Here is a 26,153-nt window from a genome sequence, read left to right as displayed (position 1 = left end):
CATGCGAATAGCGGTCGCGGCGGCAATTGGGCAAATGATAGGCTTAACGAAAAGGCATACAAGATACCAATGATTTATTTCTATTCTATTTTTTTTCTACTACTCAGGAATAGGGTTCCCATCTTCCAAGCAACCCGACATTCCACTCCTTAAAAGTCCGTTCTTGAGCTGGCAGCAGTTGACTGCTCGCCAACAAGCACTCTTCTGCAGCTTTGATGGCTGTCTCTGGCAGAGTAATCTCCTGGACATCCGAGGTCATGGATGTAATCAGCTTATCGCCCTCTTCCGAGTCGATATGCTTGTAGAGTATCTTCATAGCCGTCTTGCAGCCAGTGGTAGAAGATACTGTGTATATCACATTGGGATTCAACACCCAAAGATGAAGGTTCTGGCGTGCAACCGCTGAACCCGGCTTTACAGATCCAAGCACATGCGGCGTGATGATAGACTTGGATGACCCCGACCTCGAAATTGTAGCCATGAGAGTCGCTGCAAGACACTCTGGGCTGCTTGGGTTGGGATCTGGAGTTTTGGTTTGACAAGTAATTTGCCATTTAAACAGAGTAACAGATGATGCCGCAACGTTGTACAGACCTACTTCTGTTGCACACTTTCGACAAAATACGTGTAAGAACTTGTTACTCTCATCGTCCTCAAGCGCCAAAGACAACATGTCGAACCCAGCATCCATTGTCGAAGAAGAATACTGCAACATGTAAGCAGACAGTCGATGAACAAAAGGCATCACGCTAATCCTTGGACAATATGCCTCTTGATAATCTCCAAACTCCCATGCCTGTGAGAGGTTGGATGAAAGGAGGAGGCAGCGTCTTCAGCATCACCCTAGGAACCCATTCCGTGCGGAAGGTTTCCAAAAGGCTAGCTGCCCATTGGGGTGGGGACGACAAAAGCATCAATCTTGGGGAGTTGTATCGATGGCCGAATCATTGAAAGGTTTGGAAATACCGACATGGACATCTTCTTTCTCCCCAGAGGTAATGGTTCGAGGTTTGGCCGAACATGGTCAAGAGCAAAATCAGTGGCGATTGGATGAAATACTTACTTTTAAGCCTCGGCAGTCAGATTCTGTGAACAGGAATGAAGTCAAGTCGACAAAGCCGACACCCTGCTGCGCTGATATAGCAGAGTTGGCACCGTAACCTTTGGTGGCCAGAGACTCGGAATCTTGGTGTTCGTGGTCATGAGGTTTATGGCAGTGCCAGAACTCCATCATTTCAGCCCAATTCTCACTTGGCAAGTCTTTCCATTCATTTATGGCACCCTGAGAAACAAATCCACCTCCACAACCCCGGCAGCCTACCGGTGAGCCCGTCTTTATGTCAACAGATGTCCACGGTAACGCCTGGTTCTCCAAGGAGAATTGTGCAGGTTTTGCCTCTGCGGGTGAGACTGGAAGCCTCCATGATAGACTTGGGCGACCGGTCTGAGCCACAGGTAAGACTCCAGCCACAGATGTTTGTGCCGGCAGAGTGATACTCTCCGTATGGCCTTGGTGCGTCACGTTAAGTTGACGGCCCCCATTTGAGATGTCTGCTTTTGTTGAAGGATTTGCTGGCGCTGATAGAGATGCCACAACGGAAATTTGCTTGATATTCGAGAGCAGTTCTGCATATATCGCTGCAGGGGGTTGAGAGACCATACTCGAGGTATTACTCGATGGAGAGTGAAGTGAAAGGATGAAGTTTAAAAAGAAGGAGACGCGGCTCATTCTTGAGATTGATAAGTAAATGGTCCGTGCACGCGTCTTGTCATTGGGGAAGGTGCAGCTACATCGTGACCCCCAAAGGAAAAGAAGCCCCGCTATTTCATTTGTTAGTGTCCGCTGGAAGCCCCAACGGAAGCTCAATTTGATCGCTCCTGCCGGGGCTTTTGGTTGAACGTCATTGTCATTCTCTCCTCATTAACATTATCAATCTCACCTCTCAAACAACTTCGATATCATGTCTGGCATCCTCTCACAAGTACCCGTGGTCAATCGACTATTGGGGCTTTATTCTAACCGCCAGGCGATCAATGTACCCTCTGTTGAGATTCATCACATTGAGACAGACCCGGACAAACGGGCAAGATGTCTGAAGCATCTAATCAAGGCAAATCATGCCAACTACTCCGTCGTCTATCACAATCTTCAATACGACAATCACAACTCTCACATTCTTAGCTCTGCATATCTATTAGGAGCAAGTATTTCTCAGATGAACGACATCTATGACAAGGAAATTCGAGAACTGGACCCATGGGTACCTTCACCCGCCGAGCTTGGCGAAGATGACTGGGAACAACACAGAGGCGACAAGAGATTCCAGCGTGCTTATGTGGACTTCTTTGAAGACAAATTTGTTATGCGATTCAAATATGACTGGCGCCAGGAGATGCAACACTATCTGTTCACTGGCGATGAACCTTTATTCCATGGTCTGATCTGTGGTCGTACGTTTACTATACCTTTCATATGAGAGCCAAAGGTTCAATTGCTGACTCGAATAGTTGGACATCCCCTTATCCACTTGGGCTATGCTTTCGAGATGGATTGCAAGGAACTCGCTATGGAAGCTTTGGGACTGGCTTGTGTCCAGTACAACTTTTTCCACAAGTATCTCGATAGTTCGTCATATACCAAGCAAGCGCCTTTCAATTCGGCATCACCACTAGATCTTCTCACCAAATTGGCCAAAGATAGTCGATTCGACTCCATCAGCCCTGACCTAAGCGACATGGAAGAACTCTTTGACAAGCATGAGGATATCATTCTGGAATACTGGAATGCATGGGAGATTAATGATCCCTTGAAGCAATTTGAGTTGTCCCAAGAAGCTGCGGCTGCTCTTCTCGTTGCGACAGTCAAACCAGGCACCCATGCATTCAATTTCCTGCTTGTACATCTGCTAACAACAAGCCATGCTGTTCGAATTTTACTTCCGTTCATCCCCGAGAAATACCACATTACTCTTGTCCGGGAGTGGTGGTTACTTGTCTTAGGAATCTTCATTGTGAAGGGCCGGCCTCTTCCTGATCCGGACAATGTCGATAGCGATGCTAAACAGCGAGGCTGGAAGTATGTTGAGGACAAGGCTTTAAACTCGGACTGGGCCACTGATGCTCACTACGTCAAGGGTAAGTTTAATATCCTGATTAAAAGATTTCAGCTAACCTGTAGCAGCAATTCGTGCTTTGAAGGAAGCATCCAGGACATGGGGTGATGTTCACGACCGCTACCTCCTGGCAGCCCTTACGTTTGTTGACAACTTTCAAGGTTGGACATTTTGATGTGAAGTTCTGCGAGGAAATGGAATAATAGGAATGGGATTGTATGAAAAACGAAGTGAAATTGTAGCTTTTATACCAGGTCAATAGGAATGGCTCGCTGTAAAACCACCACTGGTATTTGACCGGTTTTTATCGATTAGCTGTAATGAGAATGTATGAAATGACATAGAGGCCTATGACCAACTCATATACAATGATTTATTACCTATCATCAAGTATATTTATTCATCTAGGTATCATGTTTGTCAGTCACGATGACCTTCAGTTCCAGTTGGGGTGTCTATCAAAGTGGGTCTCTACTGTGCTGTGGAGCCGGTGTTCAATTCACGATAAGGCAGGCTCCAGAGCTCCAGCTATCAGCTCAACAGCAACATCGCATCGTCATCATCACTTCTACCAGGGCCTATAAAACTCGACAATTTGACATCTATAGCTTGGTCGCGTACTCTTATATAACGGTATGCTGCCTCTGTAAATGCATAATCTGCGTTGATGGCTCCGCCCGCGAAGCGCCGCCGGCGGAACATCGTCGAAGCTTCAGACGATGAAGACGAACAGCCCCGTGCTAATAATACCCTGAACAAATTCCTCCTTTCCTCACCAAGCTCCCCTACGAAAAACCGCGCCCCTACAGCTTCTCCGAGTCCTACAAAACCCAAAATCCTTGCCAGCAAGCCAGCCAAGAATGGTTCCCTCCGCCTACCACGTCGCGCGCACCAAAACCAGCGCAACAGTACGAGCCCCAGCACGAAGCGAACAAAGGATGTTGGAAAAGCGGCGGACAAGGGGAAGACGGCAGATTTGAGGACCCTCTTCTCCAACCAGGCACAGAAAGCTGTAAAGACAGGAGCAGGGGATAGACAATCCGTTCCCCTCGACGATATTATCAGCGATCCTATCTCAGAAGACGATGATATTTCTGAACAAAAAGCAAGTTCTTCGAGTTTGGTTGGCCAACACGCGAAGAAGAGGCTACGAGATGATTCACAGACGGCATTCCCGGCCGCGCCCAGTGCTAGCCAGAAGTTCATCAAACCACCGAAACCAATACCCCTTGCCACCGCCAACGACGATACACGACCATGGTCCGAGCGATTTGGTCCGAAGAACCTAGAGGAAATCGCGGTAAACAAGAAGAAAGTATCAGATGTGAGAAGATGGTTGGAGGATGTTATAGCTGGACGCATGCGACAGCGTCTACTCATCCTCAAAGGTGCAGCAGGTTCTGGGAAAACGACAACGATGCGACTCTTGGCGAACGACATGGGTTGCGAGCTTCTTGAATGGAGGAACCCTGCAGGAAGCTCCGGGTTGGGATTCGTTTCGGCATCAGCGCAATTCGAAGAATTTCTTGGTCGCGGTGGGAAATTTGGAGCGTTGGATACAGATGTCCCGACATTGCCATCCTCCCAGAGTAGCTCGCAGGCTGTACGAAAAAGCGATTCCAAACGAGTAATACTCATTGAAGAGTTCCCAAACACGTTTGCAAAGTCCTCGACCGCATTGACATCTTTCCGCAATGCCATCCTACAATACCTTGCCAATAACACGCCCTCTCTGTCTATGTTTGCGAAACCTTTTCAACAGGAACCCGTGACACCAGTAGTCATGATCATTTCAGAGACTCATCTCACCACGACATCCGCCTCAGCCGACAGTTTTACCGCACATCGACTCCTTGGTCCTGAAATCCTGCAACATCCAGGGGTTGGTATGATTGAGTTCAACGCCATCGCACCATCGTTCCTCCTGAAAGCACTTGAACTGATCGTTCAAAAAGAAGCGCGGAAGTCAGGACGAAGGAAAACTCCAGGTCCTCAGGTTCTGAAGCGTCTTGGCGAGATTGGAGACATCAGAAACGCCGCCTCGTCCCTCGAGTTCCTCTGCTTGAAAGGTGACCAACAAGGTGACTGGGGCAACAAAGTTGCTTTTACGAAACAGACCAAGGGTACGAAGGATGCCATCAAGCTTACCCAGGGTGAAGAGGAGAGCCTGGAGTTGATATCGCAGCGTGAGGCGAGTCTCGGTATCTTCCACGCGATTGGAAAGGTGGTTTACAACAAGCGAGACGAATTTGCTCCGCGGGATGATACCACTGAAAGACTGCCGGGCTTTCTTTCGCAACATTCGCGACCAAAACGGTCAGAAGTTTCCGTGGATACTCTAATTGATGAGACTGGCACCGATACACACACATTTGTCTCAGCGTTACATGAGAACTACGTTCTATCATGCGAGAGTACAGACCCTATGGACCTGTCGACACCAATGGACTACGTCAATGATTGTATCGAGTACCTCTCCCAGGCCGACCTCCTCTCTCCGTCAAGAGACATATTCTTTGGAGGCAGAGGCGGCTTTTCAAGTCCAGACTCTGGAAGCCATGTGTTGCGACAAGACGAAATAACATTTCAGGTCGCCGTTCGCGGCATGCTGTTCTCTCTTCCCAACCCTGTCAAACGCAAATCGTCGTCCATGCTCAAAGGTACTGATGCGTTCAAGATGTTCTACCCAACCAGTCTAAAACTCTGGCGCGCCAAGGAAGAGCTGGAGGGTTTTGTGGATATGTGGTCCACGAAGTTACTCAGGGGCGATGATGGAGCGACCAAGAACCTCACCGATGGCGCTACAGCGTTCCGTCGCCCACAACAGAATTCTGATGAAACTTCCTGGATGCAACGCAAGCAACAGAGCCGACAGGCTGCTATAAAGCTACAGCAGCAGAAACAGGAGGAACATGAGACTCAGGACACGCCTCTGCTTTCACTCGGCAGCGCAGCCCGGCGCGAACTGCTGCTTGAGCGTCTGCCGTACATGGCTCATATTGCCCGAGCTCGCAAGACATCCACATTCCGTCTTCGCGATCTTGAAAAGGTAGTCGCATTTAAAGGCATCAACGCTGTAGATGAAGAATCCGATGCCGAAGACGATATGCCACCTGGAGAAGCGTGGGCAACAGACAAGCCCTCAGAAGAAATGAGTCCTCGAAAGAAGCGCGCGGGTATAAAGGATGGAAACGTATCGGGATTGCTTGCTCAGAAATTGGTGCTCAGCGATGATGACATTGAAGACTAATAAAGGGGTAATGGGATTGGGTTGCAAAAAATGCTGCGATTTGCGATTTCATTTAATTTTGATCTGCTTTTGGGATTGGAAGGGAAGCAACCATGGAACGGAGCAAAGGGAGTAGATGCTTTCGGCCAGGCTCACTTATGTGTGAAAGCCGTCGAGTGAGATAGAGTCACAAAACAAACGGGGAATACAACTTTACGAATGGTTCAAAAATCATCATAATCACGTTGAAGTGAGCGTCTGAGCGCGGCGTTAAGTCTATCATATATACAACATCGCAATCATAAAGATTACAATTTCTGGGAATCCCTCTTTTCCATGCCAAGTCCTGCAAGCCAGGTCTTTACTTTTCCGGTTCCATTTTCATATTAAAAATCAGCAAAAAACAAATTCTCTCATCAGGTGTCGCTTAGTGGTGGAACAGACGAATGTTCTGCTCAACAAAGGTAATGCCCAGCTTCTCGGCGGTGTCAAAGACAGCAGAGTCGTTCTGGCTGCCTCCAGGGGCAGCAACATACTTGACTCCTGATTGAGACACGCGGAAGACGTTGTCAATAAAGGGGAACTGCGTTCTATGTTAGTGATTGTTGATAAAGCAAGATAGGTGTTACTTACGAAAGCGTCGCTGGAAACGCAAACATTCTTGAGCTGCTTCATCCAAGCCTCACGCTCCTCGGCAGTAAAGGCAGCAGGGACCTCCTCAAAGACACCTTCGAAAGCCTCGCGCTCAGGACCATCCTTAGGGAGCTGGCCGCTGACGAGCAGGTCAATGGCGTTGCTCTTGTCGGGACGCTTGGTACCCTTCTTCCACTTGATGCCGAGAACGCGCTCGTGGAATCGCATCCACCAGTTGTCGGCCTTGTCGCCAGCAAGTCGGGTGCAGTGGATTCGGGACTGCTGTCCAGCACCGAGACCAACGACTTGTCCATTGTAGGCGTAGCACACAGAGTTGCTCTGAGTGTACTTGAGAGTGATGGTGGCGATGGTAAGGTCGCGAGCAGCGCTCTCGGGGAGGGAAGCAGTGTCCTTGGGGGTGATGATGGTGTTGAAGTGCTTGGGGGTGATCTCAACATCGTTACGGTGCTGCTGGAGGTTGATACCGTAGACAGTGCGGGTCTCGGTAGCAGGAGGATTGTACTCAGGGTCGATCTGAAGAACCAGGTATCGGCCACCCTTCTTCTTCTTGAGGATCTCAAGAGCGGCTTCCTCGTAGCCAGGAGCAATGACACCGTCAGAGACCTCCTTGGAGATGATGCGAGCAGTAGGAACATCAACGACGTCGCTAAGAGCAATCATGTCGCCAAAGCTGCTCATGCGGTCGGCACCACGGGCACGAGCGTAAGCCTGGGCGAGGCTGGACTCGTCAATGCCCTCAATGTCGTGGACAAAGTAGACCTTCTTCTCCTCCTCAGTAAGAGGGAGGCCGATGGCAGCACCAGCAGGAGAGACGTGCTTGAAGCTGGCAGCGGCGGGCTTGCCAAGGGCCTTGTGGAGCTCCTTAACGAGAGGCCAGGCGTTCAGGGCGTCGAGGAGGTTGATGTAACCAGGAGAGCCACCAAGGACCTTGAAGGGAAGGTTACCCTCGGAAACGTAGGCGGCAGCAGGCTTCTGGTGGGGGTTGGCGCCGTATCGGAGAGCGCTGTACTGGTCGCCGTTACCAGCGTACTCCTTGCGGAAGAACTGGGAGATGGCGGCATCGTAGTCGGCAGTGTGCTCGAAGGCCTTGAGGGCGTATCGGTTGCGGCTGCTCTCGGTGACGTCGCCCTTCTCGAGCTCCTTGAGGAAGCCCGCGTAGTCGTTGGGGTCGCTGAGGATGGTAACACGCTTGTGGTTCTTGGCGGCAGCGCGGATGAGGGTAACACCACCAATATCGATCTCCTCAACAGCCTCGGGGATGCTGACGTTGATCTTGGCGACAGTGTCCTTGAAGGGGTAGAGGTTGCAGATGACGTAGTCAACCTTGTTGATGTTCTGGTCGGCAAGGTCCTTCTCGTCAGAGGCGAGGTCGCGGGCCAAGATACCAGCGTGGACGGCAGGGTGCAGAGTCTTGACGCGACCAGCAAGCATCTCAGGGGCCTTGGTGATGGCGGAAACGTCCCTGTGAAAGTCAATTAGCTCTATTGTCGCATAGTATAAACAATTGAGTTCACCTACTCGACAGGGAAGCCCGACTCTCGGATCATCTTAGAGGTGCCTCCAGAGGCGAGAATTCGAACATTCTGCTGGACAAGACCCTTGGCCAGGTCCAACAGACCGGTCTTATCGTAGACCGAGACGATGGCGATCTTCTGCTGGGAGGACATGTTGGAAGCTAGAAGAGAGAAGCTTTTTGGAGATGAAAAAGAAGAGGACGAAGAAGAAAAGGAAGAAAAAAAGCTGTAAGTAGAAAACAGGCGCCTCATTCAGGTGCGGATTGGGCTCCTGGCGAGTAAGGAAAGGCCAAAAGGAAAAAGTTTGGCGGGGTAGTAGCGATTTCGCAATGGCAAGCTGATGAGGGGGCGGGGCAAGAAGGAGCAGATAGGACCAAGAGCAGGAAAAAAAATCAAAGAATCCGCGCTTAAGCGTGGGTCGTTTCTAAAGTGCCGGTAACAACAATACCAGAAGCCGTCTACAAATTATTAATTTTTTGCAGGGGAATCAGCCTTATACTTGGTCATAGCTTGATGGGTATGACGAGTAATTGCGGAGGGAACTGAATGTTTATTACTCTATTTGAGGGGAGACTATTGCTTCTTGGAGGGGATCAAGCTTCCATCCATCTCTAGCAAGAGCTGTACGGATTGAGTTTGAAGCTTCCGACTAGCCTCAAAATTTTTGCTATGATGTCGTGGCAAAGGCTCCGTCATCGCACGGGCGGCGCAACGAAGCTTTTTCTTATCTATCGATTCAGTACAATAGGCAAAAAAAGAATCTCTTGATGAGACTGGGACTCGAACCCAGGAGGATTGCTCCACCAGGAAATTGGTGTTAAGGTTTACCTTAACCTGGCGCCATAACCAACTCGGCCATCTCACCAATGGTAGTTGTTGAAGATAGTGTACAGAATGGGGTATATGATCCTGGCACATTCTTCTGTGCAATAACCTTGACGAGCCTGATCTCACTCACCTAATTAGATGCTGTATACACGCGAAAACCCAACTCATCACCGTCGGTTGATTTCTTTGTTCTCATTATAAAATATGTTGTGTGTGGTTTGAGACAGCTGTTCTGTTGGCTGGCTGCCTTTCAAGTTGGCAGTCGGTCTACCCTGCAGACAACTATGATTTGAATCTTGTCAACCGTTCAACTCGATGAACATACATACATTGCATTTATGAGCCAATCATATACATCCGGTATCAGGAAGCCTATAAAAGGGCTAAACAATTTTTTTTATTTTTTTTGGGTGTATGATCGGTAGTTGTTGTTTTATAGAAGTCACCGACTATTGAACAATGAATGACACAGAGGATGATCAATCACGCGGGCATGGAGATCAGCAAATCAAAGCCACTACCAGACAGCAATGAATCAGAGATGATACAGTTTCATCTACGAGCATAAAAACTACCCAAGTTTTCAAACTCAACTCTTAACTGGTCACCCAAAGATTGCATGACCAATGCTGCCCAGTGGCATTTCTATGTGAACACTACCTCTTAACAGTGATCACAGCGCTGTAGCCTACTCGCTTACACTGAAACTACGCCATCAGCTCAACCAACATCCCCCCTCCCGCCACTTCTTCCGACCTCATTCACAAAACCATCACATCAACACCAGAGAAACCATCACTATGCCTCGTAAGAAGCTCCGCATACTGTGCTTTGGCGACTCTCTCACCTCGGGCTATTACTGCCAGGGGCTGATGTCGCACCCGTACGCTGCCAAGCTAGAGGATCGACTCACGGGCACCTTTCCAGAGGTGGACTTTGACATTGTTGTAAGCGGTGTTCCCGGCGACGTCGCTTCTTCTGAACGTTTCTCTATCAGAACGAAAACTGCCTGTATGCGATATATTAATCTAGTTGATTGCCAACTCGAACAAAGCTAAGAATGAATAGGGCGCGCGAGAGCATATGACTGGACTATTGTCCTTGGCGGCACCAAGTGAGTAGTATAAACCAACAGCACAACCACATCATCGGCACTGGAGACAGACAGCTGATCCATAACCCTGCAGCGATATCGCATTCGGCATCCCCCCAGAGGTCATTTTCTCATCTCTGAAAAAAACCTACGACTTTGCTCGGGACAAGGGTGCCAAAGTCCTTGCCCTTACTGTCCCAGAATGCAGCGCAGATAACGAGAGAACCATGGCAGCGAGGAATGCGCTCAACGAACGCATTCTCAAGAACAACAGTCGGAATTAGTAAGTAGATGCGTGTATATGACAAAAAATCACGACAAGATTCGGCGGCATTATCATCCCAGGCCCAGTCTTTATTGCGCATGTCACTGATAATCAATAGCTACGCATTTGACCTCAAGTCCAAGATTCCGTTTCATTCACTCTCACAACAAGATCGCCACAGGTACTGGGACGATCATGTGCATCTGGGAAAAGAGGGCTACGACTGGATGGGTAACCACATTGCCGACGCTTTGATAGATATTCTATGGCACGAAGGCACGTTCGAGCAGCCGCCAGAACCATCAGATGAGGTAGACGTGGAAGAAGAGTTCGTGTATGACGAGGAGGATGGCAACCCACACAATATCAACGAGGGCTATATTGTTGTCCGCAAGAAAGATTTGGACTAACTAGAGTGTCATATACTGTTGGATAAACTTGACATGGAACTAATTGGTACATGACCAATACTGAGAGCCATGCGTCTTGGACTACTACAAGTTATAACCACTTCGTATCTGAATTGGTTGAATATATATGTACTGATTGACACCCATATTTTCTATCGCACTCCTGTTGAGCCAAGGAATCCATCTTGGACCAACAGAATCAATATGATGTTTGCCAGCAGACATCATGAAATCGAACCCTTCCCCATCTGGGAGGGCGAGATTTTTGTCTTTTTACATATCTCTCCGCTGCAATAAGAATTCCTCAGTTTATTCCATGAATTCTCGTGAGAACGGAGTCTTGGAAATACTTTTAGTATGGCTTTACGTTAAGTGCCCAGCAAATCTAAATTTGATCATGTTGATAGCTGCACAGCACATTGGGTTCAATTTTTTGCAAATTCGTTATGATCATTTCCACACGACATGAATTGTAGTTACAGACGTACGCTGCATCGCTTGACATATCAATTTTCAGTCCCAGTAATCACGGACACATGCTGAACCCCGATGATAACGTTCCTTCAAACGCGCCCAATTGCCATTTTAGAACAAAGTCGCCAAATCGTCTTCAATCAAGACTCAAGACAAAAGTCTGCCATGTGTTGAAACCCGTAGATTTGCGAGGGTTCAACACATGTCTCTTCGCCCGCGTGAGTATATCACACATCACTGGTAGATGTTGCATTTCATTAGCACATGATTCTGAAGAGAAATTCGTCAGTCAAACAAGGAGCTCAATATTCAAACCCACAAGATATATATGGAGAGGAGTTGCTTTTCCAAGACACTATGGAAGTCGTTGGCATTTGACGCCAAGACTTGCTCCAAGAGTGCTCGCATTGTCGTGATTCAGTATACCTGGTATCATCAAACAGACAATTTAAAAAAATCCGAAAACAAAACGCCCGGCCTAATACTTTTCCATCGCTTTGTGAAGCACAAACTTCAACGCTAGGTATTATTATTACTCATCAGCCAATAAAGGGCTGTTTTTCTTCCTCTTTTTCTGTTTCAGCCCAGTTCCCAGGACTCGCCCCAAATCTCGTTCAGGTTTATTCCCAGCAACTCCAGACTCGGGTCCAGGTTGAAAGGTTGAGTGGGATCCCCTCCCATCATCCACGGGGCCTGACTCGGGTCGATCGGAGCAGCGACGGGCATCGTTGGCGTAAACGAGAAAGGGGTCACCGACTGGATACCAATATTAGGAAATGCCCTGCCGTGGAAGTCGAGCTTCATTACCTTTGGCCGGTCATGCAGCGGTATATTGGGCGTAGGCCCGGGTCCCATGTTTCCTGGTGGCACGCCGTTCATGGCAGCTGCCAGTTGCTCCCCGGACACAGGAGGCTCCTGGTTAGCAAGGAGCCGATAGTGCAAGTTGACAAAGCGCTCCGCCGATGTTGACTTGGCGACCTCGGGCTCCTTGGTTCCCAGGTGGGCCTCAAGTAATCCTAATGCTGCACACATAATAGAATATCCCCATGGCTCATTGTTGCCGCACCGCAAAAGACGGTCTTCTTTCATCGCAATGCACTTCTCAATCAATTTGAGTGTATGATGCGAGTTGATCATGATCATGTTGGTAGAACCCCTCGGCTGTAACATTGTAACGCTGCAGAGGTTAATGGCCGTTGTGAGGGCATCCTCGCGGAGGAAGTTGAGACTGCGAACGCCTTGATCGTAAAGCTTATCATGCAGTAAAACGATGTCGCGCGCTGCGTTGTAGTAGATGATTTCGGAGTACTGGTATTTGGAGTTTTGCTTGCGAAGTTTGAGGTAGGGTTGATGCAAGGGGATAATGTATTGCCTCAGCTGAACGTGCAACAGAGTATATGCGATCAAAGGGTTTTTCTTCCCTCTGACGTTTTCCAGATTCATATCCCAAGAAGGGAGTGCATCGATCTCCTGTGTCAAGTCGTTGGTGTATCGAATGACTTGCTCGTAGTCTATCTCAGATGATGGACCGGTTAAAAGACGACTGAGCTCTAGGCGCAAAGGTAGACTCTGGCGAGCCAAATGCTGAAAAGAAGAAAATGTGTATTCCTTGACAGGCTTCGACGGCGGGAGTACAGTGGTACTCTCATCAAAGTCGTCATCATCCAGATTGCGAGGTGCATTGGTGTCATAGTGCAGCTGGCTCACAAGAGTAGGGAGACAGTGGTCAAAAGACGCTTGCATGTCAAACTCCTGCACTGTAGCCCAGATTCTTCGGCGCATTTCTTGGTGAAAGACGGTGATTTTGGCTGCCATATGGCTCGGCTCACGATGTAAACCGACAGCAATTCCATCCTGGATCAAGGCCCCAGAGCCTGTCCAGAAGCGCTTCTTCTTGATCGTGTTGACTCGCTTGCCCAAGTACAGGAGACAAGCTACCTGATAGTGAATTAAGCGTCGGTGCTTTTGGCTTTGCTTCGACGACCATTCGTCGCATGCCTTGATCCATCGCTCTGCCCAGTGGCGAGCATTCGACATCATGCCAATGAACTTGAGGCTCTCATGAGTGTGAACACAGCTCGCTACAGCCATCATGGAAAGGATCAGCGCTGTGAAAGCAGCACAACGCTTGTTGGAGCCAGGTGTCCAGTATTCCACATATTCTCTTTTGAAAGTGGGAATATGAACAATGCGATGTACTTGCTCGAATTGGTCAAGGTAGACATCGATGAGAGCATCAGATTCTTCCTTGTTTGGTAACAATACCTCAAGCTCCATATCGGGATCCTCGAAGATCTTCTCACGATCCTCGCGCCTTCTCTTTCGGTCTTTGCGATCGTGAAGAATGACTGGACGGAGCCATTCGTCGGCCGTCTCCTTCATGAAGGGACACAGTCCGGTCAGCTCAACGAACGCCATACTGGCATTGTGCGGACCGAAGTATCGCGTGCGGAATCCTCTGCCTCGGAAGAATCGAAGTTCGCCCTTTTCGCCCGACATGTTGGTAGCTTCGATAGACTCGTGTACTTCGCGGACCGAGGGGTCCTCGACGTTGGCGTTTGCATGATTGGGATCATCTTTCGTTTGGGGAGAGGTAGTTGTGCCAGCGATGGTGCTCCCATCAAAAGACGCACCAGGTCGGGTGATTTGGCTCTTCAAGTGAGCTATCTCAAGCTCTAATCGACGGATTCGGTCGTGATCTTGGCGTATAAATTCAGGGTCCCGTGGGGACAAGCCCGTCGCGGGATCGACGAAGCGGCGGGAGTCGAGTTGGGCAAACGGGGGCGGGACGCCCGACGAGGCATTTACAACCTCTCCATTGCGGGACTCGTAGCTGCAGCGATCAGGCGTGCCGCTCTTGATGCAACGTTCGCACGGAAAGCCTCGATCGCACGATAGCTTTCGGCGGCGGCACTCGAGGCAACTGAGGCGGACACGCTGCCGTTTGCGGGCGGGCTGGCTCGAGTCGTCTCGGGCCCCAGGCTTTCGGTCACCGTCCGAGTCCGGGGTCTCACTTCGGTCTGAAGAAGTCATAGTCGGTCGATGACAGCCGGAGCTTGGTCCAATGCTGTGCGAATACCGATGCGAATGCGGGTGCTTCTCGGAGTTACGAAGGGGTAGGAGGAGAAATCGCTCGATGGCCGATCCTGAGGGGCATTAGCAAGTGAAAAGAGATATCTTTATCAATCTCATCTGATAACTGTTGTGGAGAAGTTTCTGCTTGTACCGAGCGGAGATACGACTTGGGCTTGGAGGGTCAGGTGATCAGTTGCTGTTTGAGGAATAAGACACCACCACCATTAACTTCAATCGATTTGTTGGAGGGAATTTGTCTGATTGATATCTTAGAAAGGACTCGTGTCGCCAATCCGAACGTTCCGCTTACCACGCATTATGTCTTTGCCCATTGCTGCCGGTATTCAGGTTTTTCGGAGCTCCGAAGTGCCACCTTCCCTTACAAGACATGTACAACAGGAAGAAACCACAAACCTATGACACAGGTAGCAGTGATTGCTCTATGGATATTTATGTCTGACTTTGTGATCAGTCTATGGATATGCTACAGCGACATCTGTCTGAAAACTCGGATGATTCAAAACAAAATATGGAAATGATACCCATATAAAAAGCAAACAAGCAGTCCTTGCCCCTACAAGATTGACAAGACTGTCTAGATAGTGGGTAGCAGAAAAGCTGGCCTCCCGAGTCTTAGGGTATAAAAATAAGTAGTCAAAGAAGCTTAGTCTAAGTGCCATAAGATGTCCTAATAATTCTATCTCTTATGCTCCCAGCGGTCAATTTTTCTGATACCCTGAGGACTGTCCACGCGTGAGCACCTCCAAGCTAACTTACCTGACATACGGAGCAGAGCGATTGGCTATTCGAAACCTGAAACCGCAAACTGACTCGCCTGTTACGGTCAGCTCTTAACGTCTCTAGAAGAACGGAATTGTTCTGGAAACGTCTTAGATCGTGCTTCTCAAAGTGGATAATCCTCCAGGTCACGGTCGATCAACATGCATTCTCGGCTCGCCAACTCAAAATGTTGTCGCACCCAATCAAGCCAGAGGCTTCACGGAAGTCTCATGTTTGTTACACTGCAACCTTCCATTTTTCAATGATCGGACATTTGATCAGCAGAAAATCACAACCGAATCAAACCCTCTGCTGCAACTATCCAGGAATCGCTGTTTCACATGAAGTCGATTACACGTTGTGGTACGATACGGGGTCTAATTCTGGCGTTAGTCTCAGCCTAACAACTGCCCAAGAAAGCGCCGGCGCAGAATAGCGATTACATACTAATTGGTTACATAGCAAGGAAGACCTTTGGTTCAGTCAAGATCGGATCGGTACTCAAGTTTGTTGTTAAACCTTGAACCCTCTCGTTTCGCCAATCATGACGACTACCAATGTTGTGCATGAGACAAGGCTGAAGGAGCGTCCTTGCGTCGACCGCCAGTTCCATTCGGCGAAGCTCACTCAGGAACCAACTCATCAACAAGACCGGAATCACCGAATGAAATCTCGATAAGATGGCAGATCGAGAATTCGACGCGAACAACAAATCCACTTGATCCACCAACCGGCCCGTGCAGAAGCACGTCCGCTATTTTGAGATGATTGTCAATGCTTCACCTTATTCATGCTATATTGGCAGGGAATGTTATATCAATAACAAGTATGTAACGACCGACAGAGCCACTGCTAGCCTCGTTACAGCTACCTGCAGCTGACGCCTGCCTTATTTGAGAGCGAAGACCCCTTGTCCACGTCGATCTGGGGTTTGCTGCATTAGACCAACAATTAATACTCTGTATATATTTCAAAATAGAAAACAAAACCTCTTTAACTCGCGCCCATTTCATCCTCAACGCGTTTCTTTCTGTGTTCACTCTTCTAAAGTTGCCAAGCTCTAATGCCACTGGATTGGTATGAAGCTCACATCATGGGCAATCTGCTCGCTAGGGCTTATTGCTGGAGTTTTCGGCACCGAAAGATCTGAACTTTTCGAAGGCTTCCCGGATTGCACTGTGAGTTGACTTAGTACCTAGTTTGCCTTTGCGCTGAGAGCCTCACTGACCCTTACCAGTCTCCGTGTCTAGATTTGTACAGCGACTCGATATCCAACATTGCCGATACTTGTAACGGCAAGAACCTAGATAATGAAATTAATAATTGCATCGCGCGCCAATGTTCCGATTTCGAACGCTTCGGTATGGCTTGCTTCAGTCTGGGAAGGAAAAGCGAATGACATGTTAACAACTTGCAGAAGTCGCAAAAGTTTATGCCAACGCATGCGCCGTGAAGCCCGAGGACAATCGGTTCGACCATTATATCCTGCTGCTTGCAGAAGTTCCAGCGTGGACTTTTGTTTGGCTTCGACTGTACTTGAGCTGGGTTACTTATGAACGACTTGCTTTGGACGACTATGTGATGACGGTCTGCGGAGTAAGTTGATGTTCTGGAGTTTCTCTTAGGATGATTCTAACCTAACTTTAGTTGATATACACAGCGTTTGTTCCGCTCGTTCATTTGTGTAAGTGTCAACACAATCCACTTTATGACCTTGGCTTACAAGTGAACGATTAGCATACACCGCAGCCAACGGCACAATTGTTTGGGACACGGTCCCCAGTTCCATCACAGATGCCCTTAAGGTATGTTACCAAACTATCAACTTACGATCCAGATTCTAACATGGGAATAGTTTATTTACTTGACCGAAATAGCCGAAATAGCGTGCTCTTGTCTATTGAGAGTATCGATACTGCTCGTCTGTCTCCGCACAACTCTTTCTAGCCACCACATGATAGCGACAGGTACAACTATCGTATTCACATTCGCCTCCTCCGTCGTTCTGGTCTTGCTAAGAGTATTCCGATGTTCGCCGATCGCATTTTCTTGGGAAGCATGGGCTTTAGATGAGAAAGAGAAGGAAATGGGAGGATGCTTGCCGCAGGACTCACTGGCATACGCAGCATCAGCTATCGACATATTCCTGAACATTATCATTTTTGCAACGATGATATCCCTAGTTTTGAGTCGATTTCCTCGAGGTATGATGTCCTGGCTAAGTCACGCATTCGCAGTCTTTTTAGGGGCATTCGCTCTTGCGATACCTGGTCTTCGAGCTCAGCTTCTGGTCGACTACTTTACGAAAATGCAACCGGTATGGAAATACCACGAACGACTTATCTGGATGGACATTGAGATAGCTATCTTAATTTTATGGGCATGCTCGCCTGCCTGGCAGTTCTTCGCCGACTCGGATCCTGGCGATAGCGAGGTGCAAAACCAATCGACATTATTGGTCACCAGCGCCGACTCTACCAAGAAGAGAGCGACGAAATCGAAATCAACAAAGACAGCTATACGAAGTACTGGATTTTTAGGAATGTTGACAAGGTCGCGTACAAAAAAACCATTCTCATCCACTTTGCATCTGGGAGACAAGACATATGGAAATGTCAGAACAGAGATACAAGGAGGTCAGAGATTCTCCATGATTTCGCAATTCACAGGCTTGATTGGCATTCAGGTCAAGACGAGGACGGTCAGGCGCGTGGAAGATAATGAATGGGATCCGGAGAAGGGAGTTGCCAGAGAAAACATAAAGGCTGACGACTAATGAAATTGGACTACCGTATTTGTAATTTTTAAACATAGACTAGACTATCTCACGATCAAAAAGGACGAATGGAAATACTTATCCTGCTATTTGCCCGCTAATTGTATAGCCGACATCTATGATACAAACCAATAAAGCATAGGAGAGATAATGATGCGCACTGTGTTCAGACAATGCTGTACTTACCTACACTTCTTAATATGACCCACCTGCTTCTAGAAGTAGTGAAATCATTATGTCTTGAGTATCATCTGGATAGACAAAGCGGTAGCATTTCGAATCACCTGCCAACCTAGCCGGGGACTTCCCTTCTGAATTCTCAGTTGTAGGATCAGCTCCATGCTTGAGCAAAGCTCTTGCAGCACTAATCGCCCCAGAACGGGCTGCAACATGCAATGGTGTGAAACCAGACTGGACGACTCTACCCCATAGCTTAGGGTCTTCGAGATAGCGTAACTCTAAACAGCCATATGGGATGCCTTGTCTGGCATCGTGCTTGAATGGTACATCGTGATCATCGAAAGCGAATCGCGCTCGACTATTGACAGGCATGCCACCCGACACAAGCGTATCGACAAAATGTGCCAACTCACCGGTTTCATGGGCGTCATACTTCATGGCAAGGCAATGCAATGCCGTCCAGCCATCGTGTGTGACCACAGCTGGATCAGCGCCGTGATCGAGAAGCAGCTGAGCTGTTTTTATCTTACCAGACCTTGCGTTTGTCGATACAGGCGCTAGAGCGCTCAGAAACGGGGTCCATCCCCTCGAGGTGGTTTCGTCAACAGGAAGACCAACCTCGTCAGATAACAGATATTCAACAACGTCGATTTGAGCACCACTGGATGCAAAATGGAGCAACGACTCACCTTGGTGATTCCGTAACATTAAAGCAGCCTTTCTTTCCGACTCGGTAGGCAAGCTTGAGAGCATAAGCTGCAAGGTTTCCAGGTCAGATGTAGATGCTGCAAAATGCAGAGGAGTGTTTCCAAATACATCTTGCCGAAGAATTGAAGCCTGGAAACGGAAGAACATTCTAAAAGTAGCCTCACTAGGCTCTCCTGGCGACGATAAGACCCCATTTCGACAATCCTTTGTCGGCCCTCGCCCTTTAACTGCTAGGTAATGCGATGCAGTTTGCCCCTGGGTATTCACGGATGCGTTCGGGTCCGCACCGTTGTTGAGCAACGCTTCCAGGCAGCCATGGAGCTGTCTGTGAATAGCAGTGTGAGCAAGAAGCGGTTGAGAAGAATAGTGCAAAAGAGTACTAGGATCAGCTCCAGCTGTCATTAACAGTTTTATTGACTGTGACTGCGCAGAGAGATCAGATTCTGTTTGATCTTTAATGAGCCAAACCTTGGGTGGCACTTGAGCCAAGGCAGAGTCGAGCATGCCCTTATCGAAGACGCATCGAGACAGAAGAACCCGAATATTCTCAGCCTTCCAGTTCTCGGCCGCTCTGTTCAAAGCACGAACTTTTGACTCCGTAGGCCAGTTCTCACGGCCCAAATCCAGCAGGGCTCCAATTGTAGAGGGTTGGCCATACACTGCTGCTTCGATCAAACAGCTACCGAGCTCTGATATTCCAAAGCCGACATGTTGCCAGAGCTTCAGCAGGAGAGCCATATTACCTAAACGGGCAGCTACCCCTATAGGCGTGGCATTGTATCCTTCGAAGACGAAATTGGGCCTTCGAACGGGGCCAGCACCAGCCTTCAGCAGCATATCGACAGCCCCCTCGTTACCGAGATATACTGCTATATGTAATGGCGCTCCCCATTTATCATCAGATTCGTTGATAGTGTTAAGAGATGCTTTGTTGAGCAAGAATTGAAGCGTTCCAAGATTACCAATAGCGATGTAGAAATGCAAAGGGTACGAATTATAGTCACCCTCCTTGAGTATATCAGAAACACTCAGAGTCGGAAGGGACATATTGGATAGACAGATAAAGAGCAGGTGAGAGACAGAGGTTTGTGTTGGGAAGAGTTCTGTTGGTCCTTTGGTTAACTGATGACTAAGGATTCTAGGCAACCATCAAGAAGAACACCTGAAACTAATATCTGACAGTGGAAATAGTCGTCAGATCTAATGATATAGATCAGTAAAAATTGTTATTGTGCCACTCCGATTAATTGATTGTTTAAATAAATCAATACTATGTCCATATTCAGTATTGATCAGGCTCGTCGGCGGTCGATCTTCACATGAAAATCATGGGTCCACTTTCGACTTCATCCGAGGAATCTATCTGGCTCATATTCCTCACCGATCACCAAACACTTGCTCTTCACTCACATTTCCGCAACCAAAAAGACTCGAGAATCTGATAGGAAAAATGGCGTCTACAGATGATGTGCGCAGGAATCGCATCGTTTCGCACATGAACAAGGAACACACCAGGGAAATCTCCTATTACCTCCGCCATTACGTTCGCCTTTCTGCCTCGGCCGCTACGTCGCCAGTCCTTAAAGACATTGAACTAAATGGAATGACTATCAAGTCTGACGACGGAAAGGAACACTTTGTCCCCTTCACGCCTCCCCTCGCTAGCTGGGCCGAAGTGAAGGACCGCATTATCGAAATGGCCAACACGGCTCGCGAGGCACTGGGCCTCAGCGACGTCATCATCACAGCCTACACACCACCGGAGGGCTTTGGAATTATCGTCACCGGCGCTGTTCTATTCTACTTCTTTTGCGAGGCGTCGTTGCCATGGATCCAGCCCGGCTCGCGTGCTTGGGAACTGTTGAACGAAAACTTTCCTGGCGGAGCCAGCTTCTTCCACTGGCTGGTCAACACCATCTTCTGGCCTGTTGTTGGCATCCATGTTGTCGAGTGCTTCTTCTTTGACAAGAAGCTACAGAGACATGGTGTTGAGAGATTCTCTAGTCAGTGGTGGCTCTGGCTCATCAACTGCTTCTTTGAGGGATTCCCTGCTTTCAAGCGTGTGGATGGGATCGTGGCCCGCAAGCAGGACAAGAACGGCAAGACACAGTGATGGTTGTATTCGACATGAAGAAGAATTAGTCTGTCTCGGGAGATAAAACGAGGAAGCTTCAGAACTGGGTATCAGGGATGTAGTCTATCAACGATTGTTCGCGATGGCTACATCTTTGCACAGGTTTGAAGAAAGGTAACCGACAACCACAAGCTCATAGGCCGAGACAGTTTGCACACCAAGACACGCCTGTGTGCTCTAGAGTACAAATGAGGGAGCAGCAGAATTCCCGCATACATAGAGCAGACCTAATGAGATATCTACCCAATTGCGAAAAAGCGATCAAGAGCAAAATGTCTACTCGCAGCGTTCCCGACTGAACCCCATGATAAGAAAATCACCATCCTTTCTGCAAAGCAAACCAAAAGTCCACTAAGACAACGCGTGCGACTTGCATCCTCCACTAATGCATCATCTATAGGTACCTGAACCGGGTCGAACCGGTTCATTCTGACACGGCATGAATTATCTGCAGGACTCTGTTGATAGTCGCATTGAAACGCGGGGGTCGCGTCTTGAACAGCCACTCGAATGGCGTTGACGATGTTGTTTGCGAACCATCATGCTGTCGCCTCGTCTACTGCAGCAAGCTGATAGGCGTGGGGGAGGCCCAAAGAGGGATCGGTTTGTTTACAGGAGACGCCAAAATGAGGCCTTCAACTTGTGAGTTCGGGTTGATGCATTGACAGGCAAGTCATACATGACATACATTGTAGAGACTAAGTACTTACTTGCATACTTGAATAGGTACATCAACCTCGGGGTATCAGAAAAATTGACCGCTGGGAACACAAGGGACGAAATTAGTAGGCCAGCTTATGCTACTGGAATAGGTTTCTTAGACTACTTATTTTTATACCCCAAGACTTGAGAAACCAACGTTTCTGTCACCCACTAGCTAGTTCAAGTCTTGACCGAGGGTGTTCGCGATGTCGCCCCCTCTGACCAGTCATGGCGTTTCTAGATCGCACCCATTTACTGTCATCTTATCACACAGCCGAGTCCTACCGTAAGGCGATCTTTAAGAAGTAGGCGCACTCGGCTTTGCGGAATTCGCAATTGCGAAACTAGAGATGTAAAGCACATCGTGAGGCTCTTTTCCAACTATTTAAGCCCCCAACGTCTCAAGAACTCCCCGATTCTGATGGCTGCCATCTCTTTCTTCTGCAAACCTCCCTCAACACCAATTCATTGCTGCAACCACCCTCATACACTTGATTGCAATCATCTACACCAAGAAAAAAAAAACATGCAATTGAACGAACTTTGATAATGCCCTCTGTGGTGGACAAAGCAAGTCAAAGATCCTTTCATCGAAAACGATCCGCCTTCAAAAAGAGCTATCTTTCTGGAAAGGAGTATCTGGCCAAGATCTGCTACCAATTCAATTTCCCCTCAATCACTCCTACCCATCGTCTGGTTTACCAGCGATCGGACATGCCTCGACCCGGCCAAGATAAACAAGCCATTGTAACTAGAAATAAGAGGTCTTCCGAATCTCCTGAGCCTACTGAGAATCGACACTCACGACCGGTACTTACCCCTTCCCCTTTAGTTATGCGGAAGCCAACACTGACTTTGCCTTTTAGAAACAGTCGAGTGGTGGATCAAATAAATCTCAGGTCAGAAAGGACCAGGAGAGCGGTCAGGGCCTTCGAGGTTCTCCTGCCTCTAAGTAAGTTCCATAAGTCTATGGAATATCGATACGAGTAACTGACATCAACTTCAGAAGCGGTCAAGCCAATCCAGCCGCTCCTAGTCGCCGCTTAAAGGTTGCTAAAGACTGCACAAATCTTCTAAGCGTGCCTTTGCCCACCGCCGGTGCAAGGAAAGCCGCCGATTCCAGAGAATCCGACGTCAAGCCCACGAACACGTCGGCGGCCTACTTGGATTACTGTATCAACAAAGAAGTCAAACGTCGTAAGCAGAACCTCATTGATAATTTGATGTCTGTAATCGCGGAATGTGTTGAACAAAGACTGGAGGCACTCGAAGAAGAGTGCGATCAAAGTTCAGGATCGCACTCTTCTTCTAGCGCTGTTCAGAACGGAAAACCCATCTCTCATTCGGCCGGCCAGAAGCGGTCAAAGGACCACAGCAGCCGGGATGAAAGTGAGGACGACGAGGATGAAGATGAAGGTGGTTCCCGAAGGAAGCGGGACAACAAGCGAACCAAAACAACGAAAGACGATACCCGTCCTCGATTTGCGTGCCCCTACAATCAGTATGATCCTGCGAGATTTGGAAGCGTAAGGACATGCTGTGGTCCAGGATGGATCAGCATCTCACGTGTGAAGTAAGTTCTCCTCAAGACTCTATCTACATATTACTGACCTGTACAGGGAGCATCTAGAGCGCAAACATGCTTTGCCTCCTCACCAGTGCCTCAGATGCCTATGTCGCTTGGGTGACGCCGAGGCTTTGAAGAAACACCAGCGAGAAAAGAAACCGTGCCAAGTCAAAGAATCAGACAGTTCTAAACGAAATCTCTCTGATGGATACGATGAAGAACAAGCAAAAAAGCTGAAGGGAAGACCAAGAATGCTACCCGTCGCAAAGTGGAGGGAGTGGTATGGTATTCTGTTCGATGTTCAACCTGATTCTCCTGAAATTCCTTCACCATGTAAGTTATTCAAGATACCCATTCCGTTTCTAATCAGACTGGATGTTGGCTAAAAAATTGGAAAAGATCATGACTCTTCCCGTCCTGGCGCCAAATTTCCCATCAAAATCGATGAAGTAGAGCACTGGCGTGAATATTGGTACCAGGCAAAACCAGCAGTTCGTCACCATGTCACCAAGACGGTGAATGAAGCATTTGGTGACTTTGTACCTCAAATCAAGGGCGAGGTGATGCAACGTCTGCAAGAGTTGCCTCGCATAATTGCAGAGTTGCTCCCTTTCCCAGGTCTCAACTCCGAAGAAACCTCGACTGCAACCGATACCATTGGGCTCTTCGACTGTTTCAACTCCTTTGACCCTAATGTTTGCAACGGGGACGATTTTGACTTTAGCGTATTTGATACTGGAATTGACATCCAGAATCAGCTCCAGTTGGGTTTCACTGAGTCTTCGGATTCTTCAGATACTTATCTGGCTGGAGACAGCTCGGGCACTTCTGTGGGAGATGATACTGCATACCAGCAATTCGACTTTAAGCCCGCGATGCTGACACAGAATATCGACTACAATTTGCCCAGCACACAGTTTTATCAGCATCCTTGATCTTATCCAACTTGCTTTGCTCCCAGTTCTCAGTCATATTGTTCATATATGTTTTACTATATTTGTTTCTTGCGCAGCATGTCAGCCACTCGTTATTCCTTATTATTGTTCCTTGCACCTTTCGTCCAAGATACACGTTTCGGCAGTCGACGATTACTTATTTTGGTTGTTCGCTCACTCTTCTTATGTCGCCCTGGTGTCTGGTTTGATCTGGGTTTGTTTCCTATGTATTTTCAAGCCATGTAAGAAATGTGTTTGAATAGTAATGAGGGTTATCGATGTCACTCATTGGGTTATGTTTCATTTGTGCTGCCATAATAGCTCTACTTCCTATCTCTGTGTTGTCAGATACAACAAATAGCAATTAATTCAATGTTCCACAGAGCTGTTTCATTTTGTTCAATTGGGCCAAATTACTGCTTTAATCGGCCTATCATGCAACCCGTCCTGCAACCAGGCTCCCATGGTCGGCCTCCCAGGCGGGGAAGAGACTCGTCATTGACGCAGTTGCCGAACAAACAAACAAACATTAAACAAGTCATATTTTCCTCCGTCTTTCTACTAATCATCGCATTTCTAAACCAAATTGAATTCCCTGGCGCGCCAGCGACTTTACACGATGATTCATCCCACAGTGTTGTACTTGACAGTGAGAGAGTCCCACAACAGCGTAGCATCATGAGTTAACCAGCTCTGTAGCTCAGCATCGCGCTTCTGGTGATCGCAGTGTTAGTATCGCACGAGATCAGTCATCTGAAAGTAACTAACTTGAGTACAGAATTGTCCACGTTCGCAGCTCAAACCTCTCCCTCGCCATCGCCCCGGCCGTCTCCATAATCACCATCATTCTCCCCATCGTCGGATTCCTCAACACAGCATGCTATCCTAGCTTCCGACGCACTACCAAGTCCTCTCCAAGCCGTGTGGCCCAGCTTGGTCCCTTGGTAGTCCAAGTCCTGCAGGCACTCATCACCACCATCCTTGCAACACTACTCCTCGAGCGTGTCATACCATCTGGCGTAACGAATTGTGTGATGGAGAACCAATGGATGAGCATGTTTCGTTCCCATGATGCAGGTGGTATACGTAGAATCCAGGATGCTTTTGACTGTTGCGGATTCAACTCAGTTCGTGACCGGGCGTACCCTTTTCCTGGCACAGCGCCGAGTACCTGTGCTGCCACTTACGGACGAAGAACAGCCTGTCGTGAGCCATGGCAGGGAGCGTTGCAGACCAATGCACTAGCAGACTTTGCTGTTGTCGTAGGTGTCGGACTGATACAAGTATGTATACCATGACTTAGTATTGTGTTAATTCAGCACTGATGACAGGTATAGATAATGGGTCTTTTCGTCGTCCCAGAAAGCGGAAACTGGCGCAATGCCTGGGGCGTTAACCGTTTTGGAGAAAGGAACCAGCAGAGCGAAAGTCGTCAACCGCTTCTGATTGACAGAGAAAGAGATGTCGTTGAGGAGGAAGAGACAGAGCCTGAGCAGCCAGGGGGGGAGTCGCAGGGCTACGGAAGTCTGAACGTGAACGTGTCTGGCTCTAGAGTTGTACCTTCGTCTGTTGCTGAGCGAAACAACTGGGCCGACGAATGATTTAATTGAATAACGACGACTTGGTGGGATAGTCAAGGTAGCGAGAACCCGGATACAATGTAAACAATGTATGGCAGAGGCCCTAGGATAAGCTATTCCTTACGGCTTTCACGAA

General features: G+C 48.3%; 11 protein-coding genes across 11 annotated transcripts, besides 1 other annotated feature; 7 read left to right on the top strand and 4 right to left on the bottom strand.

Moving 5' to 3' along the window:
* Nucleotides 1-103: 103 nt before the first annotated feature.
* Nucleotides 104-1,231, bottom strand: FPSE_01464 (uncharacterized protein; the record flags this gene model as incomplete). Its single annotated transcript, XM_009254584.1, has 2 exons — nucleotides 104-706; nucleotides 1,064-1,231. 2 exons carry the CDS (start codon nucleotides 1,229-1,231, stop codon nucleotides 104-106), a joined length of 771 nt encoding a protein of 256 aa, XP_009252859.1.
* Nucleotides 1,232-1,961: 730 nt separating this feature from the next.
* Nucleotides 1,962-3,288, top strand: FPSE_01463 (uncharacterized protein; the record flags this gene model as incomplete). The annotated part of the gene is made up of 3 exons (XM_009254583.1): nucleotides 1,962-2,451; nucleotides 2,509-3,135; nucleotides 3,182-3,288. 3 exons carry the CDS (start codon nucleotides 1,962-1,964, stop codon nucleotides 3,286-3,288), a joined length of 1,224 nt encoding a protein of 407 aa, XP_009252858.1.
* A 492-nt stretch (nucleotides 3,289-3,780) lies between these two features.
* Nucleotides 3,781-6,363, top strand: FPSE_01462 (uncharacterized protein; the record flags this gene model as incomplete). Its single annotated transcript, XM_009254582.1, has 1 exon — nucleotides 3,781-6,363. The coding sequence occupies one exon, from the start codon at nucleotides 3,781-3,783 to the stop codon at nucleotides 6,361-6,363; it is 2,583 nt and encodes an 860-aa protein (XP_009252857.1).
* A 406-nt stretch (nucleotides 6,364-6,769) lies between these two features.
* On the bottom strand, nucleotides 6,770-8,663 carry FPSE_01461 (uncharacterized protein; the record flags this gene model as incomplete). Its single annotated transcript, XM_009254581.1, has 3 exons — nucleotides 6,770-6,925; nucleotides 6,976-8,458; nucleotides 8,515-8,663. The coding sequence occupies 3 exons, from the start codon at nucleotides 8,661-8,663 to the stop codon at nucleotides 6,770-6,772; spliced, it is 1,788 nt and encodes a 595-aa protein (XP_009252856.1).
* A 30-nt stretch (nucleotides 8,664-8,693) lies between these two features.
* Nucleotides 8,694-8,733: a repeat region.
* A 1,405-nt stretch (nucleotides 8,734-10,138) lies between these two features.
* On the top strand, nucleotides 10,139-11,106 carry FPSE_01460 (uncharacterized protein; the record flags this gene model as incomplete). The annotated part of the gene is made up of 4 exons (XM_009254580.1): nucleotides 10,139-10,349; nucleotides 10,407-10,452; nucleotides 10,526-10,714; nucleotides 10,815-11,106. 4 exons carry the CDS (start codon nucleotides 10,139-10,141, stop codon nucleotides 11,104-11,106), a joined length of 738 nt encoding a protein of 245 aa, XP_009252855.1.
* Nucleotides 11,107-12,159: 1,053 nt separating this feature from the next.
* On the bottom strand, nucleotides 12,160-14,613 carry FPSE_01459 (uncharacterized protein; the record flags this gene model as incomplete). Its single annotated transcript, XM_009254579.1, has 1 exon — nucleotides 12,160-14,613. One exon carries the CDS (start codon nucleotides 14,611-14,613, stop codon nucleotides 12,160-12,162), a length of 2,454 nt encoding a protein of 817 aa, XP_009252854.1.
* Nucleotides 14,614-16,514: 1,901 nt separating this feature from the next.
* On the top strand, nucleotides 16,515-18,211 carry FPSE_01458 (uncharacterized protein; the record flags this gene model as incomplete). Its single annotated transcript, XM_009254578.1, has 6 exons — nucleotides 16,515-16,613; nucleotides 16,673-16,796; nucleotides 16,853-17,031; nucleotides 17,083-17,119; nucleotides 17,173-17,240; nucleotides 17,291-18,211. 6 exons carry the CDS (start codon nucleotides 16,515-16,517, stop codon nucleotides 18,209-18,211), a joined length of 1,428 nt encoding a protein of 475 aa, XP_009252853.1.
* A 195-nt stretch (nucleotides 18,212-18,406) lies between these two features.
* On the bottom strand, nucleotides 18,407-20,146 carry FPSE_01457 (uncharacterized protein; the record flags this gene model as incomplete). The annotated part of the gene is made up of 1 exon (XM_009254577.1): nucleotides 18,407-20,146. One exon carries the CDS (start codon nucleotides 20,144-20,146, stop codon nucleotides 18,407-18,409), a length of 1,740 nt encoding a protein of 579 aa, XP_009252852.1.
* Nucleotides 20,147-20,549: 403 nt separating this feature from the next.
* Nucleotides 20,550-21,212, top strand: FPSE_01456 (uncharacterized protein; the record flags this gene model as incomplete). The annotated part of the gene is made up of 1 exon (XM_009254576.1): nucleotides 20,550-21,212. The coding sequence occupies one exon, from the start codon at nucleotides 20,550-20,552 to the stop codon at nucleotides 21,210-21,212; it is 663 nt and encodes a 220-aa protein (XP_009252851.1).
* A 1,272-nt stretch (nucleotides 21,213-22,484) lies between these two features.
* On the top strand, nucleotides 22,485-24,437 carry FPSE_01455 (uncharacterized protein; the record flags this gene model as incomplete). The annotated part of the gene is made up of 5 exons (XM_009254575.1): nucleotides 22,485-22,745; nucleotides 22,802-22,887; nucleotides 22,942-23,508; nucleotides 23,555-23,835; nucleotides 23,902-24,437. The coding sequence occupies 5 exons, from the start codon at nucleotides 22,485-22,487 to the stop codon at nucleotides 24,435-24,437; spliced, it is 1,731 nt and encodes a 576-aa protein (XP_009252850.1).
* A 619-nt stretch (nucleotides 24,438-25,056) lies between these two features.
* On the top strand, nucleotides 25,057-26,038 carry FPSE_01454 (uncharacterized protein; the record flags this gene model as incomplete). Its single annotated transcript, XM_009254574.1, has 4 exons — nucleotides 25,057-25,086; nucleotides 25,137-25,165; nucleotides 25,216-25,720; nucleotides 25,775-26,038. The coding sequence occupies 4 exons, from the start codon at nucleotides 25,057-25,059 to the stop codon at nucleotides 26,036-26,038; spliced, it is 828 nt and encodes a 275-aa protein (XP_009252849.1).
* Between the last annotated feature and the right edge of the window lie 115 nt (nucleotides 26,039-26,153).

Source organism: Fusarium pseudograminearum, chromosome 1 (genome assembly GCF_000303195.2).
Source record: "Fusarium pseudograminearum CS3096 chromosome 1, whole genome shotgun sequence".
Lineage (NCBI taxonomy): Eukaryota > Fungi > Ascomycota > Sordariomycetes > Hypocreales > Nectriaceae > Fusarium > Fusarium pseudograminearum.
The sequence above is the reverse complement of the archived record's forward strand: the minus strand, read 5'-3'. Positions and strand labels throughout refer to the sequence as shown.